This window comes from Manis javanica, chromosome 13 (assembly GCF_040802235.1).
Source record: "Manis javanica isolate MJ-LG chromosome 13, MJ_LKY, whole genome shotgun sequence".
Taxonomy (NCBI): Eukaryota; Metazoa; Chordata; class Mammalia; order Pholidota; family Manidae; genus Manis; species Manis javanica.
In genome coordinates, this window is record NC_133168.1 from 27,702,141 (window position 1) to 27,720,284 (window position 18,144).

The 18,144-nt window shown below is 37.7% G+C and overlaps 1 protein-coding gene across 10 annotated transcripts in view; it reads left to right on the plus strand.

Annotated features, from left to right (window-relative positions):
- Nucleotides 1-18,144, plus strand: part of CEP162 (centrosomal protein 162) — a 99,416-nt gene that overhangs the window by 32,911 nt on the left and 48,361 nt on the right. For all 10 annotated transcript variants that reach the window (XR_012124155.1, XR_012124156.1, XM_073219376.1 and 7 more), the window contains 4 exons: nucleotides 2,528-2,719; nucleotides 3,343-3,424; nucleotides 7,611-7,893; nucleotides 8,725-8,983. Coding sequence is in view for 8 of the 10 variants with exons in the window: in XM_073219376.1 (XP_073075477.1) it covers nucleotides 2,528-2,719; nucleotides 3,343-3,424; nucleotides 7,611-7,893; nucleotides 8,725-8,983 (816 nt within the window). In the remaining 2 variants the exon portion in view is untranslated. The remainder of the gene's footprint in view (nucleotides 1-2,527; nucleotides 2,720-3,342; nucleotides 3,425-7,610; nucleotides 7,894-8,724; nucleotides 8,984-18,144) is intronic.

The following is an 18,144-nucleotide window of genomic DNA, read 5'->3' on the forward strand; positions in this document are numbered from 1 at the left end:
GAGAACCTGAATTTTTCATGCATGGCACAGTGCCTGAGAGCTTCAGTAATGAATGGTGCAAATGATTTCCATGGTGCTAAATCCAGCACTCAGTTTCCATCTTAGCTGACCCACTAGCAGTACTTAGCAGAGTCAGTACCTCCACTTCTTTCTCTCTCACATGCTTTCTTCACTGGGCTTCAAGGACACCTGATTTGTACTTTCCTCCTCCCCTCTACAGGGGTGTCCAAATCTGCCCTCTTCATCTCCCACTCCTTACTTGACTACCATCTCCTCTGCTGAAAGCACTGTCACCCTTCTAGTTGCTCAGGCCCAAACCCATAGAGTCCCCCTTTTTTCTTCTCTTTCTCTCACACCCAGCATCTAATCATTGCAAACCTTGTTAATTCCACATGCCGAGAATCTGAGCGCCCCTCATCCCCTCTCCCAGCACCGCCTTGGTCCCAGCTGCCGTCATCTCTTTCCTGGGCTATTGTAGGAGCCTCCTAACTGATAGCCCACTTCAGGCCTTGCTCCCCCTAGTAATTTATTCTTGACCACAGTGGGCCTTTCTTTTTTAATTTAAAAGGAGGAAAAGTCAACCCTTTTCTTTTCATAAAATGCATGAAAAAAATTAACTCATATGACCTTGGAATTATATTTAATACCAGTTTGGATTCATGATTCAAGAGAAAAGTACTTCCCCTGCTCTGTATTCCGAACAGCCCTTCATACCTCTCTGTCTTCCATTTCTAATTTCTAACTTTTAGGTCATTTCTTTTTCTGAGTGTTTACTGTTGCTTTAAGCCTAGAACCTCTTCTTGACACCTCACACCTGTTAAATTAAGTATGAGCATTCGGTACTGCTATGCTATTTACATGTCATATATTTTTTATATACTCAGCAGATACTTAAGTATTGTGCTATTTCTGTAGAGGAGAAAAAAACACCTTGTGCCTTTTTTCTTTTTTCATAACGATTAATTTTCTCCCTCAGTCATGCTCCTCTGGGTCTGATGGATGGTTTAGGGGGAAAGTTAGGCTCACCTTAGCAGGCAAGATCTTCTTCTCAGATCCTACTGAAAATCCCTGCCACTTAAGTCTTAGTGATTCTTCTCTAACAGTATCCCTACATTTTTGTTTTTAATTTATTTAAGCAAATCATATTTTTTGGGTGTGCTTCAAATAGCAGTGGTAACCTGAAACATTAGATGGAAGGATATCCCATTGCAAAGCATTCTTAAACACAGTCTTATATGTGGTACTTGGCGACCTCTTATGTTTAGAGTTGGAAATATCCTCTCAGAAGTGTATACTTTGCAAGTTACAACTTATACAGAGGAAGAGGAGGATGTGTATTATATTTTATTTTAAGCAGTAAAATTGATCGTGGGTATCAAGAGAAAAGTAGGCTGGTCACCCTGTTTCTGTTCTTTTTTTCCCACTTTTCTATGACTCTTGTATTCTTTTTTCTAATTCTGAAAATTCCACCGTTAGTAATGAAAGGTACAAAATGAGTAAGAAAATAACTCATAAAAATCTTAGATTATTACTGTCATTAGGTTATTTGAATTCTTTTTTCCAGAATGTATTCATCGGTTGGTATGTAGCAGAGGAGCTCAATAGGGAAGGAGAGGTGAGTGAAGTAACCATGGCATCAGCTTTCCTGTCTGGCTGACTGGGTGAATAGTGATGCCATCAGCCAAAACAGGAAGTAGTGGAGAGCAAGTTTTGTTGGGGAATATAATTAATTCAATTGGGGATATGTTAAATATGATTTCTTTAACAATCTAAATGTCTCTTAGAAAGTTTAATATTCAGAAAAAAGGACAAAAGACAGATTTGGGAGTCATGAGCACATGGGTAATAGTTAAGCTAAGGGTCTTGTTGAAATTAGCCTGGCCAAAAACAAAGTAAAAGAGAGCTTTTTAGGAGGGGGCTAAAGGTGGAGCCCTGAGATCAGTCACTGACCATAAAAGGTGGAGAAACAGTAGTGGGAAGAACAAGAAGAACCTGTGCAGAAGGAAGAGCCCCAGGTAGAGGGCAGTGTCAGATGTCTCTGCAGGGCTGAAGAGAAGAAGAAATTGGATCGCAAAGTTAAAGGAGTGAATTTCAGCTGGAGAAATGCAGACTACAAGATGCTGTGTGGCACAGGGAAGCAGAGAGAGAGAGAGAAAGATAGGAAGGGAAAGAGAGAGTGAGTGATAATGGTAAGGGAGAGAGAGTTTTTGGAAGATTTTGTCAGTTTGGGACATTTAGGATGTTTTGTCCCACGTAGAGGGGTTGATTAAGCATAGTAGGAAGAAAGGGCAATAACTCATGGGGTTAGATTTTATAGTTACTTTGTCAGGACAGGCTCTTGACACATTGAGCCTGCTGTGATGTCATACTGGTAGGCTATGCTGCGTATTACCAATGTTTGTATTTATATCAGTCTTGTCCTATCACCTTGTTTACCATTCCTAACAGATTAAGGGATAATATTAGAGTTTTACATTTCTCATGTGTTTGTGTGATTATGCTGTAGATCACATTTATATTTCAACAGCTGTTTCTTGTGGGCGAAGCAGCAGTGACATTGAAGCTTTGCATCAGGCCTATTACCATCTAGCCCATTCTGTGGGGGACGCAGGGGAGGAAGGACTTGGGAGCAGTGCAGGGGAGAACGCCAAGAGCTCAGCGAAAGATCATCCTCAGGAAGATAGAGAGTCCCCTAAACACATCTCTACTACAGAATCTGGTAAAAGTTGATTTATTGAGACTCTCTCTGAACAGTTTCCAGTGTAGTGTAATTTAAATACAGTTTCTGTAATGATTGTTTCTCATCTCGGAATTTATTTAAAAGGTTCAAATGAAAACTGGAATCATTGTTTTAACTATGAAGTTAGAGCCGAACATGGGATAAAATTTCAATTATTTCTCCAATTGCCTTGACCAAATGAGGAAGTTACATAAGTGTTTTCATTTTTTTTTACCCTTTTCCATGTACATGTACCAAAGTTACTTTTTGAACAGAGAACAGTATTTTGGGGTCAACTAAATACATATTTAGGAAGTGTGTGTGTCTGTGTGTGTGAGAGAGAGAGAGAAAGAGATTGTGTGTGTTTACACTCATGTACATACACTTAATATTTAGATATTCCATACATAAATGGTATAGATCTATCAAATACATAGGCATATGTATGTCAAATGTAAACATCAAAGGAGGTTTTTTGGTACAAGCAAGTTTACAGTGGGAAATGGAGTTTATTATTATGACATTTTGCCAAGTGTGTCAATCAGAAAATGTAATTTTGGTGGTGACATTAAATTTAGCAATTTATATAACATTTTTGTTGCTGTTCTTTTTTCCCTTCTTAGATCTGCCCACAGTAGAGGAGCTGATGAAACCTATCAAAATAAATTCCTTTGGAGTCAGTGGTTTTGACTTACAACCTGTCAGGTATGAGTTTTTTGGAATGAATTGTACAGTTTGTTTATTGCCTTGTCACTGAAAAATTTTAGAGTCATTTGTTCTAGTTAATCATTCCTAGTGAATGATTAATAAATGGGAAGCTTATATGAGTCTACCTGTGAGTCACTGCTTTCTTTATTAGTCCTTAATTAGTTCATCAAAATTCTTCTAGTTCTAAAATTAAAACAAAAGGCTGACACTACCAAAAAAGTTGCTGCCATTAAGTAGTCTTAAAGCTTTTCACTGAAAAGCAAAATCCTTTCAGCTTTACCTATCTTGGACAGTTAGTTGATTTGAACAGTGAGAGGGAACATGAATTTTCTTCTGTATATGAGTCATAGATTTCCTTCTTTATAAATCAGCTAGTTTTACACTTAGTCACAGACCAGCCAGCAGCTCACAAGGGTGAGTCTTTGGTCACAAGAGTAATGGGCTTCCTGGAAATGCCCCCGTTCCACTGCCCTTTAAGGGAAACCTGTGGGACCTTGCTGTTATTCTCCAGCACACAGAGTAGCACCTTATAATAACTTTGTCATAAGACAGTTTTACGTATGTGTAACGCTTAAGGTATCACATCCATTATCTCATGTGACCCTCTGGCATCTTTATCTCTGTTACTCAAATGATGAAAGTGAAGTGAACCAGTCCAGCGGTGGAGCTCTCTCCAGAACCAGATGATGATAGCTACCATTTTTATCACATTTTATTGTAGGCGAGTTACTGTACAAAGTGCTTTCCATATTAGATTTCATTTCATCTTAGAACAGCTCCCTGAAGTGTATTCCATCATTATCTTATCCCCATTTCATAGATAAGAAAAATAAGGCTTAAAGAAGTTAAATAAATTGCTCAAGATCACATGGCTAAAACCAGGGAAATCTGTGTTCTGAATCACATATATTGTCAGTTCTCTGATCTCCTTGAAATATTTCTGTCAAAAGCCTATCATCCTTTCACATATTCATTCATTCATTTGTGTTTTCAACAGACACATTTTGAGGCCCTACTAGTACCATATCCCCATCGTGTGCATCACTTGGAGTGTTGCTTGCCCTGTTCCTGCATTTGTGCTGGTTGAGAGAAAATGATGCAGCAAAGCTTACTCTAAAGCCCACCCACTTGAATGCTAAGTCTGCTGTTCTGCTGGCCTCCAATGCTCGTTGGCATTTATAAGGGGCAGGTTATGCCCACTTAGAATTGCTGTTTAGGGCTCTGGTAGTGTAACTGAAGAGATTCTCTTTACCCATCGTGTGTGTTTGTGGGCATAGGTGGAACCATGCTAGTAATGTGAACTCTAAATATAGTTTTTTATGCTTGTGTTAAGAAGTTGAAAACCAGAATACTTACCTTAAAGACATAACAATAATTATAGAAATGTCAGTAGTATAAACTTTAGTATACACATCCAAATACTCTTTAGTAAACTGTAGGGTAGGCAATCCTAGCTGCTATAACAAATAACCCTTGAAATTTCAGAAGCTTAACATCATCAGAAAGTTATTTCTTGCTCATATCATATGTGTGTCTGTGGGGCTAGGGAGGGACTCTGTTCCACCATCATTTAGGGACCTAGACTACTTCGATCATCAACACATGGTTTGGTTTTAAGGTTGTTATGGTCTCAACCAACCAGTTGATAAGAAAAGAAAAAAAATGGCTTAGAATATTTCCTTTTAGCTGCCTCAACACAGAATCATTTGCATCCCTGCAGCTCATATTCTATTGACAAGAACCAGTACGTCTAGGTAACAAGGTCCAAGAGGGCTGGGAAATGGGGTTTGCTTATGTGCTCAGAAAGAAAAGTGAAATATGAGTTTGTTAGGCATCTAGCCAGTCTTTATAGAATCTACCCTTCAAATAGCCAAGTATGCATTTCACTCTTTTCATACAAAAACCCCCTCATCCCATCCCCAAGGCAAACAACCCAAAGTCCCATTCAGGGCTGTGTCCATGTGAACGGCCAGGATTGCCAGGTGAAGCACAGTCCTCTCCCATCAGGCTTGATTTAGCTCCTCATTGTCTGCTGTGCAGTGACTTCCTCACCCGCACCCAATGATGTGAAACTGCAACAAATACTCCCATTCAGAGAGGGAAATTCTGAGGAAACTTTTGATTTTGATGTCCTTATGCAATCAGTAATGCAACTTCAGAATCCACTGAAAAAACCTTATAAAGACCTCCTACCTTGAAGTTGGGAATTTTCCATAATCAGGCCATTATTCTGCTCTTAAGAAGGAGCTACCTTATAAATACATTGTTCCACATAGCTCCTAGCTGTATAGCTCCGGGACAGATTTGTCTTGCATTTTGTCACCCTTGGCTGCAGCCAGAGTGGGCTTTTGGGGGCGGGCGTGCCCATCTTGGAGGATGCCCTCCTTGTGGTCACTTCCTACTCGCTGGTGGGTTAAAGCTCCTGAACAAGTCTCTGGCTTCTTTTTTTTTTAAGTAGGGTTGTGGTTTCTTTGTCATTACAGTTCCTTCAAAAAGTTTAGTAGGCTTCTGATCCACTTGGTTCCATTTAGTCCCATCTGCCAACAACTGCAGTTACAATTTTTTGCTAGACAAAGGTTTTAAACCTGCTTTGTGTCTTTGCTTTCTTGTCCCTCTGTTATTTTCTCTCAGTTTAATTGCAGCTGTCTGGCTGTTGTTGGAATAACAATCTTAAGTGTGAAGATGACACCTTTAATATGATCTTTGCCAAGGAACTGAAATCACTCCTTTCCAACAAGAAGTCTTATGAAATCTTGCTTTTTCATAGCATTTTTCAATGCCAAATCTTACTGTTTAAACCTAGACACAGAGTGAACCTAAGAAACCCTGAGTTTCTAGACTCTCTGTTCCCTTTGATTGCTTCTCTCAGACTGGCCCACTCTATTGTGAGCTCATCTTTCTTATCATAAATTTCCAGAAGTAGCCAATAGTAGCTGGCACTTAAAAACTCACTGTTCTCTCCTGCCATTTCTCCTTGATACCCCAGACTCTGTAGCCATGTGGTCTGCCTCATAAACTAATTCAGGTGACAGTTTAACAAATGTTTGCCACTGTGACATGTGCACTGCCTCCCTCTGGCCTCTGGTTCGTATGCTGCCTTGTCCAAAACCCAGCCATTAAGCCAACAACACGTATCTTAGGTTCTTGTCACCAGAGCACTCCCATTCTAAAGGGAAAGACTAGAAAACGGACCCATCCAGATTCGATGTAGGGAGGAAACGTAGTTTAACTGGCACAGGCAAGTTTTGATGAGCATCTAGTCAGGTTATGCTACCACAAAGAGCGAAAGAATTATTTTATTTTCTAATGATTCTAGCTACTTTAGAGGCTTCTAACAATTACCAAAAAGCCATTCTACCTTACTTTTATGGAAATGGTAACCTATTAATTTTTTAAATCTCATTTTATAAATTATGAAATTAAATTATCTAATTGACCATTTTTATTTTGAAAGCAGCAATGACTATATTTTTTGGAACCCCCAGAATATGCTGATATTTAACCACATTTAGGATGTTTCCTTAAGGGATTCCCATAGTTTTAAGATCCAGTGGTCTGAAATGTTCTATTGCATTTAGGTGTTTTAAACCACAGAAATTATTTATTTCAAAATCTTAGTCATGTTCCTGTTCTACCTTAAAGTTTTCCTATACTGTGATGAAATTTATGGTTTTTAATATTTATACCCCATGCCTCATTAACATAAATAACAATTACTTCTTTAGTTTCTTCTAGAAATGAATAAAATATTTTTCCTGCCTCAAATGCATGTTGACTTCATAAAATATTATTGATAAAAAAAATACCACAAAAAGGCCGTTCAGAAATTTATATTTTTTTCTAGCACAGAAGCAGTCTCAGTCTTGCTTGGTTTGGCTTTGCTTTGATGTAGGTCTCACAGTCATTCATGTCATCCCTCGTATTGTACTGCATTAGAATTATCTAAAATTTAAAGCAATTATATGATACCATGTGAATATACTTTCAGCCAGAATTGTAAATAATGTATTTGACATCAATTACCTAATTTGAATAGTTACAATATTAAATACATTAAATATTATATGTTAATAATACAAATATATTTATATGTACATATTATGTGTGTGTGCACTGTATTAATAAAACTGATATTTGAGGAGTCATATAGAGTTCATTATTTATGTACTGTTTTGTTTTATAGCTGTAAGAAATTGGCTGATAGTAAAGAAACTGAATTTGTTAGCCCTTCACCCCTGAATATGAACCCAAATGTAACATCTCAAGAGCCACAAATTGGGAACCAATTTTTTGACAAAACTCAAGAGAATGTGGTTTTACAAATGACAACAAACAAATGTATAGAAAATAGCTGTCCAAGAGTAAATACTATGGAAGAACATGTAGATAAAATGTACCTTGATATTTTGAAGAAAAAGATATCTGTTGGTCCTACATTATTACCTCAGGATGACAAATTAAATAAAGTAAGTGTTTATGATCTAAATAGATTTGACATTTTGATAAATTATGTTATATAAATACTGTCTGTATTATTTCTTAAGCTAATGCAATTAATTAGACACTAATCTCCATATAGATCCTGTATGTTTGTGAATATTTATTATAACACCCTGCAGTCCCCAAATTGGAAATTTCCACTATAACATTAGCTTTCTTTTAGAAGTCATCTTTTCTATTTTTCACTTTTTTAAGTAAACATAGTTTAGGATTTGAGTAGTATAAGAAAATAAAATTTATCCACCATTCTAGTGCTTTTTACTCAGTCTTCCCAGTAGGTCTGTATTCTGCAGAAGTCGGTAAGTTGGCATTTCATATAAATGCTGTTCTCAGCTGTTGAGAACTTTTATTTCACTGTTCCTTTTTTCTCTGTTCTTGATCTGTTCTGATTGATGGTTTCCATGATTCCAATATTCTATTTTATTTTATAATTTTGAGTTACACATTTATTTTAAATCATCTCCAGAGCTTGTGTAGTTAAAGCATTCATCTTGAGAAACCTAGAGAAAAGAGATAAGATTTTATGTCATTTCAAAATGTGCTCAACCCTGCTCTCTACATTCGTACTAGCAAATTACACATCTTGCTTTCTGCAAGCTGATTCTGTTTATTATTTTGCTTATTTTAGTTCTGACTTTGAAGATGTGCTGCAAAATACTAAAATTCTGATGAATTAAGACTTAGAAAATTTTAACATAGGGATTTGTCTTCTGTAAATTATGTTTTTTAGTAATCATTATGGTTTTGCCATCTGTTAAATGTTTACAACTATAGTTGAAGTCTGTACTTGTGCATAGACTTACAGATCTCAGCTCAGCTCTGGAGAGGAAGAGGCTGTAACTGGTAAACAGGTGCCATACAAGGAGACTGGAAGTGCCCCTTCTTTGCTTAAGAGAAAACCCCCGAGTGCACTATATGCATCAGTTAGGAGCTCAGGCTACGGCAAACCCAGTTTACCATTCAAGACGTTTTCTACTCTTGAAAAGAAAACTTCAAAGGATATGAAAAGCAAAAACTTGAGATCCATTCCCACATCAAATCAAACTAGGAAAAAAGGTAATCATATATTCCTTTAATAATAGAATTCTGTGCATATAGTGTATTAGTTTACTTTCCATGTTCTTTCCTCTCCCTATTTCCTTCTCTTGTGTGAACTTTCCTTCCTTACTCATAGAGAAGGATTAATCTTAAGGTACTACATTCCATTTCTGAAAGGTTCAGTTTACAGGAGATTTTTGTCATTAGTTCTGGGCTCTCCTGCTGTGAGATCCATAGTGTGGGAAGTGAATAGAAGATGGGAGTTTCAAACCCCTCTTCATCTGGCTGGCTTTGTAACATCCAAAATGTTTTCCAGAGAAGAACAATCAATTCAGAATGCAAATGGTAACCTGCAATATAGAAATTATCTGGAGAGTAGTTCAGTATAGACTTGGAGAGGCAGGATGTTTTACATGTCACATAATACACATTTGTGTACATCACAGTATTTCTGTTATTTCCTAATGTAGTCATTTATATTGACTATATTCAACTCAGAAGCCCATTCAGCTATTCAAAGAAATAGAAATGTTCAGGTCAGACCAACATTTCTGCTGCCTTTAGACCCCAGTGGAGAAGGGAGAGCAAGGAAACCAGAAGCATTTTGTCCTTTCTTTTGTGATTAAATTGAATGAATAACCAATTTTATCATTGTTATGTGGTGATATTTGTCATGAGGAGAGCTACCTTTATTGGAAAATTCATTTCTAGCTTAAGTATCTTTCCTGGCCTTTTCCTACAACTGTGAATTCCAGGACCACTTTGACTACATTTAAAATTCTTTAGGTATTAATGACTTGCTACTTCTGTCCTTGTGGGTGTGTATTTGCTGTGGTAACTTGTGCATATGAGATGGGAAGCCTAGGGCTGATTTTTGTCAGCATGAAGGAGAACAGAGAGTAGATTGCTTATTCTGGAGAGACAGAAATATGATTGTAGAGGATTAATACAAGCATCCTTTTCTCCTGTTCTTAACCTAGGGACCCCTAATCCCTTCTCCTAAGAAGTCTTTTGTGTTCTCTTTTCTGTGGAACATCTGTCTGTGATGTCATCTACTCATTAGAAATTAACCATCCATTGGGTCTAGTACCTAAGATTTTAAAAAGCACCTGGAACATTTCTCAGATTTTAGAATCATAAAGAGGAGTATGAAAATGATTCATTAATGTTCTAGGAGTGTTCATTCTGTACTTTTTGGGAGCAAGAAGAGGAAGTTTTGTTTTTAATATTATTTATTTATTTTAGATAAATTAACCTCCAACATTTTTTGAAGTTTACTTTATCCAAATTCATTCATTTAACAAATACTTTTTGAGCACCTACCTTGGTCAGGCAGTTAAGGCCCATGCAATACATCAGTAAACAAAACAGGCAGAGATATTTACCCTCCCCCATGTTTGTGGAACTTTCATCTGCTGAGGAGAGACAGACATTTAACAAGAAGCATAATAAGTAAATGATGTTATATCTAAGAAAAATGGAAAGTACAGCAAGAGTGTTAGTGGTAGAGTCCAGCAGGTTACAATTTTAAATAGGGTAGGCAAAGTGGGCCTCATTGAGAAAGAGCCATTTGAACAAAGACTTGTAGGAGATAAAAAAGTTGCCCGTGGATATCTAGGGGAAGTATATTCCATGAAGATGAAATAGTGCAGAAGTCCTAAAGTACAAAAGATTGCCTGGCGTGTTCAAGGAACAGCGGAGAAGCCCATGTCTAGAGCAGAGTAAGCAAAGAGGATTGTAGGAGATGAGATCAGAGTGTTTTTTGCCAACTGAGAGGAGGAAGACAGGGCTAATGATATATGTGGAATTTAAGTTGAGTAATGAAGGAAGAAGGAACATCAAGTGTTGTGGTACAGTGTGAGACAGGTAGGAACAATAGACTGTGGGTCCCAGTGGGGTCAAAGGGTTCTTGGAATCCAGGTACCAGGGAGGTGGGAGACAGGATTGATAGAGAGTAAATGCCAGAGACTGAGAATCAGGAGTGATTTACTAGTAATAGAAAAAGACACACAGTATGCCAGTGGGCATAAGTAGCTAGGTGGAGAGAAGTATAAGGAACCAGAAGCCAGGGGGTTGAAAGGTTTCACCTGTGAGTATATTGAAATTACTAAGAATGAAGACACAAGTAATGTCACAGTAAGTGGAAAAGAAAAGAGGGGGATGATGTAGAGGTTGATAGTTAAAGACAATAATATTTTTATGAGTGTTTTTCCCTATTTCAAAATGTTAGTGTTTGTGACTACCAAAATAAAAATAGAACACATCACTAAAGTTTAGATTATACAATGATAAACCATGATTATTTTTATACTGAGTTACATTTTCTCATTAGACTATTAAGTATGAATTTTTAAAATCTCTTTTCATTGTAAAATTGCCCACAACAATTTTAGTTTTATTCAGAACTGTAATTCCTTTGGGATGGTTATGCAGGTTGAGTTGTCTTAGAAGCAGCTCTCAGATAGAGAGTAGTGTACAGAAAGTCTAGAGAATGCTTTTGGGATCAACATTGGTTAAGATGGGAAAGATGACCAACTACTGGGGCATCCTCAAATAAAAGGCTGCTTTTTTCATGCATCAAAGAAGCCAGGGATAGACAATTAGATCTGGTACAACCGTGCAAGGAATCAGATCCCTTCTTTACTGCTTCAAAATTCTTAGTCCATGACTTTTGTCTTCATTGTTAATAAGATGACTACCCAACCTTCAGGCCCTGTCAGGAGGAGAAGCAAAAGGTAAAAGGTTTGTGCTAGTTAAATCATCAACTTTAATCAGGAAAATAGTCACTTTCCAAGCCCAGTGGAGGAAACTTGCTTTCGTCTTATTGGCCAGAACTTTGATTTTATGGCCTCCCCCAATTGCATGGAGTCCAGGGAGAGGAATATTTTTAACTGGGCACATTGTTGCTCAGGGCAAAATTAGGTTTCTTTTAGCAAGGAGAAAGGAGTTTGGCAGCTAGCAGTAGCTGTTATGTGGTTGTTTTCCTTTTTATTCTAAATTGATTTTCTTTAGCTATTAACTCTTATGTTTTTATTTTTAGACTAGTAAATTTATTGTCACAAAAGATACTTCCTCGTTATTTAAAAATTCCAAAATACAGATAAGTAAAAAGAAAGCAATAATTGAGCCAGACACAGCTGTATCAAACTGGGTCCACATTCTATGCTTCTCATATGTATGTCCACCTGCAGATAGAAGTAAGCATGGATGAGTGGATGAAGGAAGGAGAATGGCAGATATATGTATAAATGGACAAAACATTTCATAAGACTGGGATCACACTTTACAAAATCTTTTTAAATAGAATACTTTAGTTTTACTTAAATCTGTAAGAAACTTCATCCTAAGAAATATTACATCCCAAGAGTTCCATTAAGAAAATAGATTATCTAAATCCCCCCAAAGGTTGCCAAAACCATGTTGTTTTTAACTACATTTTTTAATTGTATACATTTTCAGTTTTCCTTTCTATGAAATATAAGCCAGTGAAACATGTGCATCCCCTATTCACACATCTCCTGCCCATTTTTGTTGGTTTTATTTTTACCTGTTTAAGGTATATTTATTTTATTTTATTTTTTTATGAATATTTGTTTGATTTTTATACTTGATTTATATGTGGATCCCACATTTCTCCCTTTATTATTATTTTTATTTTTAATAAACTGCTGAAGTGGTAGGTAGATGCAAGATAAAGGTAGAAAACATAGTTTAGTGTTGTAAGAGAGCAATTGTAGATGATCAGGTGTGTGCCTGTAGACTATGTGCTAATCTGAGCTAGACAAGGGCAATAAAACATCCATGGATGCAGAAGCTTTCTCTCAACACACAGGGGGGTGAGGTTCTAAGCTTCACCACTGTTGTTCCCCAATTTCTCACCTGATGGCCCCCCTGCGACTGTGCCTATCTTAGGCTGTTCCTCCCTTGAGGAATCTTACCCGTCTCTGGCTAACCAGTCATCTTCCGGGGCCACACAGGGAAATGTAAAGTTGGTAAGTGAGAGAGAAGCCATATTGTTTGAAAAGGTTAGCTTTTTACTTCTTTGCAGATTTATGCCCTGTGGCTTCTATGCCCAGCACTTGTCTCGAGGTATCTTTACCACCTGGAGGAATTATGATACTCGGTAAATTTGATATGAGGCACGAATTCTATTTAAGGGTTGTAATTAGGAAGGAAGAAGAAAAGCTATAGAGGTAGCATATGGAAGAAAACATGGGAGGATTGATTATTTCTTTGACATATCTTCTTGTAGAGTACCTTAAGTATGTATAGGTTTTAAACTTCTAACTAACTTGCGCACACATATTAACATAATAGGAATACGGTGACATAAACAAAGCAAATCCATAATTACCAGCCATCTCCAGTGAAGCCAAGAAAACCATTTAGGCACCCTAGGCATTTGTGAAAATTAGTCTATGATATGATGGATATTGTCCAACTGTACTTGAACAGTCTGAGAAAGTCAGACAAATTAAAGGAACCCATTTCTGGGATCTGTTCACATCCCATATGTTCTTTTAACCGTAGGTAGTCTATAGTCGTAAGATGTTGGAGTGCTACAACTTGCACCCCTCCCAACTCCTGATTGAGTTCCAACAGTACAGATCCGATCAAATTCGTTGTCTCACTGTATGCACATGCCAGCCTAGACATCTCCCTCCTCATTCCAATGGCAAGTCCAGGAAACGGTGGGGTGGACGCAGCCACAACCGCAGCACTGCCTGGATCCCTGTGGAGGCTTTTTGATGCTTATCCCCCAGCACGAGTCCTCCAGAGAGCACTGATGCCGGAAGCTCTTCCTCATATCGTATCTTAGTTCATTTTCTGGGTAGCCAAGCTAGGCCTTGATCTTCTGCATGGAAACAAACAGACCCTTTGCCCACACTTTGACATGCCCTCTATACCACTGTGTAGAACTCACTGGAGGTCAGCACACAGGAACTGATTTTTTTTTTAATCTTTAATCTATACTTACATGAAGAATACTATGTTTACTATGCTTTCCCCTATATCAGGTCCCCCCTAAAAACTACATTACGGTCACTGTTCATCAGCATAGCAAAATGTAGAATCACTACTTGTCCTCTCTGTGTTGTACAGCCCTCCCTCCCCTTTCTCCCTCCCCCCACTATGCATGCTAATCTTAATACCCCCTTCTTCTTCCCCCCCCTTATCTCCACCTGCCCACCCATCCTCCCCAGTTCCTTTCCCTTTGGTACCTGTTAGTCCATTTTTGGGTTCTGTAATTCTGCTGCTGTTTTGTTCCTTCAGTTTTTCCTTTGTTCTTATACTCCTCAGATGAGTGAAATCATTTGGTATTTCTCTTTCACCACTTGGCTTATTTCACTGAGCATAATACTCTCCAGCTCCATCCATGTTGCTGCAAATGGTAGGATTTTTCCTGTTCTTATGGCTGAGTAGTATTCCATTGTGTATATGTACCACATCTTCTTTATCCATTCATCTACCGATGGACATTTAGGTTGCTTCCAAATCTTGGCTATTGTAAATAGCGCTGCGATAAACATAGGGGTGAATCTGTCTTTCTCAAATTTGATTGCTGCGTTCTTAGGGTAAATTCCTAGGAGTGGAATACCTGGGTCAAATGGTAGGTCTGTTTTGAGCATTTTGATGAACCTCCATACTGCTTTCCACAATGGCTGAACTAATTTACATTCCCACCAGCAGTGTAGGAGGGTTCCCCTTTCTCCATAGCCTTGCCAACATTTGTTGTTGTTTGTCTTTTGGATGGCAGCTATCCTTACTGGTGTGAGGTGATACCTCATTGTAGTTATAATTTGCATTTCTCTGATAATTAGCGATGTAGAGCATCTATTCATGTGTCTGTTGGCCATCTGTATTTCTTTTTTAGAGAACTGTCTGTTCAGTTCCTCTGTCCATTTTTTAATTGGGTTATTTGTTTTTTGTTTGTTGAGGCGTTTGAGCTCTTTATATATTCTGGACGTCAAGCCTTTATCGGATCTGTCATTTTCAAATATATTCTCCCATACTGTAGGGTTCCTTTTTGTTCTATTGATGGTGTCTTTCGCTGTACAGAAATTTTCAGCTTAATGTAGTCCCACTTGCTCATTTTTGCTCTTGTTTTCCTTGCCTGGGGAGATACGCTCAAGAAGAGGTCACTCATGTTTATGTCTAAGAGGTTTTTGCCTATGTTTTTTTCCAAGAGTTTAATGGTTTCATGACTTACATTCAGGTGTTTGATCCATTTTGAGTTTACCTTTGTATATGGGGTTAGACAAAGGTCCAGTTTCATTCTCCTACATGTAGCTGTCCAGTTTTGCCAGCACCATCTGTTGAAGAGACTGTCATTTTGCCATTGTATGTCCATGGCTCCTTTATCAAATATTAATTGACCATATATGTTTGGGTTAATTTCTGAAGTCTCTAATCTGTTCCACTGGTCTGTGGCTCTGTTCTTGTGCCAGTACCAAATTGTCTTGATTACAATGGCTTGGTAGTAGAGCTTGACATTGGGGAGTGAGATCCCCCCTACTTTATTCTTCTTTCTCAGGATTGCTTTGTCTATTTGGGGTCTTTGGTGTTTCCATATGAATTTTTAAACTATTTGTTCCAATTCGTAAAAGAATGTTGCTGGTAATTTGATAGGGATTGCATCAAATCTGTATATTGCTTTAGGCAGGATGGCCATTTTGACGATATTAATTCTTCCCAGCCATGAGCAGGGGATGAGTTTCCATCTGTTAGTGTCCCCTTTAATTTCTCTTAAGAGTGACTTGTAGTTTTCAGAGTATAAGTCTTTCACTTCTTTGGTTAGGTTTATTCCTAGGTATTTTACTCTTTTTGATGCAATTGTGAATGGAATTGTTTTCCTGATTTCTCTTTCTATTGGTTCATTGTTAGTGTATAGGAAAGCTACAGATTTCTGTGTGTTAATTTTGTATCCTGCAACTTTGCTGTATTCCGATATCAGTTCTAGTAGTTTTGGAGTGGAGTCTTTAGGGTTTTTTATCTACAGTATCATATCATCTGCAAAGAGTGACACTTTAACTTCTTCTTTACCAATCTGGATTCCTTGTATTTCTTTGTTTTGTCTGATTGCCATGGCTAGGACCTCCAGTACTATGTTAAATAACAGTGGGGAGAGTGGGCATCCCTGTCTAGTTCCCGATCTCAGAGGAAATGCTTTCAGCTTCTCGCTGTTCAGTATAATGCTGGCTGGGGTTTATCATATATGGCCTTTATTATGTTGAGGTACTTGCCCTCTATTCCCATTTTGCTGAGAGTTTTTATCATGAATGGATGTTGAACTTTGTCAAATGCTTTTTCAGCATCTATGGAGATGATCATGTGGTTTTTGTCTTTCTTTTTGTTGATGTGGTGGATGATGTTGATGGATTTTCGAATGTTGTACCATCCTTGCATCCCTGGGATGAATCCCACTTGGTCATGGTGTATGATCCTTTTGATATACTGTTGAATTCTGTTTGCTAATATTTTATTGAGAATTTTTGCATGTACATTCATCAGGGATATTGGTCTGTAATTTTCTTTTTTGGTGGGGTCTTTGCCTGGTTTTGGTATTAGGTTGATGTTGGCTTCATAGAATGAGTTTGGGAGTATTCCCTCCTCTTCTATGTTTTGGAAAACTTTAAGGAGAATGGGTATTATGTCTTCTCTGTGTGTCTGATAAAATTCCGAGGTAAATCCGGGGAATTTTGTTCTTGGGTAGATTTTTGATTACCGTTTCAATTTCTTTGCTCATAATTGGTTTGTTTAACTTTTGTGTTTCTTCCTTGGTCAGTCTTGGAAGGTTGTATTTTTCTAGGAAGTTGTCCATTTCTTCTAGGTTTTCCAGCTTGTTGGCATGTAGGTTTTCATAGTAGTCTTTAATAATTCTTTGTATTTCTGTGGGGTCTGTCGTGATTTTTCCATTCTCATTTCTGATTATGTTGATTTGTGTTGATTCTCTTTTTCTCTTAACAAGTTTGGCTAGAAGCTTATCTATTTTGTTTATTTTCTCAAGGATCCAGCTCTTGGTTTCGTTGATTTTTACTATTGTTTTATTCTTCTCAATTTTGTTTATTTCTTCTCTGATCTTTATTATGTCCCTCCTTCTGCTGACTTTAGGCCTCATTTGTTCTTCTTTTTCCAGTTTCGATAGTTGTGATGTTAGACTATTCATTTGGGATTGTACTTCCTTCTTCAGGTGTGCCTGGATCACTACGTACTTTCCTCTTAAGACTGCTTTCACTGCATCCCACAGAAGTTGGTGCTTTGTGTTGTTGTTGTCATTTGTTTCTATATATTCCTTGATCTATATTTTGATTTGTTCGCTGATCCATTGATTATTTAGAAGCATGTTGTTAAGCCTCCATGTGTTTGTGAGCCTTTTTGTTTTCTTTGTAGACTTTATTTCTAGTTTCATACCTTTGTGGTCTGAAAAATTGGTTGGTAGAATTTCAATATTTTGGAATTTACTGAGGCTCTTTTTGTGAGCTAGTATGTGGTCTATTCTGGAGAATGTTCCATGTCCACTTGAGAAGAATGTATATCCTGCTGCTTTTGGATGTAGAGTTCTATAGATATCTGTTAGGTCCATCTGTTCTAGTGTGTTGTTCAATGCCTGTGTGTCCTTACTTATTTTCTGCCCAGTGGATCTATCCTTTGGGGTGAGTGGTGTGTTGAAGTCTCCTAAAATGAATGCATTGCAGTCTATTTCCCTCTTTAGTTCTGTTAGTATTTGTTTCACATATGCTGGGGCTCCTGTGTTGGGTGCATATATATTTAGAATTGTTATATCCTCTTGTTGGACTGAGCCCTTTATCATTATGTAGTGTCCTTCTTTATCTCTTGTTACTTTCTTTCTTTTGAAGTCTATTTTGTCTGATATTAGTACTGCTACCCCTGCTTTCTTCTCGCTGTTGTTTGCCTGAAGTATGTTTTTCCATCCCTTGACTTTTAGTCTGTGCATGTCTTTGGGTTTGAGGTGAGTTTCTTGTAAGCAGCATGTAGATGGGTCTTGCTTTTTTATCCATTCTATTACTCTGTGTCTTTTGATTGGTACATTAAGTCCATTTACATTTAGGGTGACTATTGAGAGATATGTACTTATTGCCATTGCAGGCTTTAGATTCGTGGTTACCAACGGTTCAAGGTTAGCTTCTTTAGTATCTTACTGCCTAGCTTAGCTCACT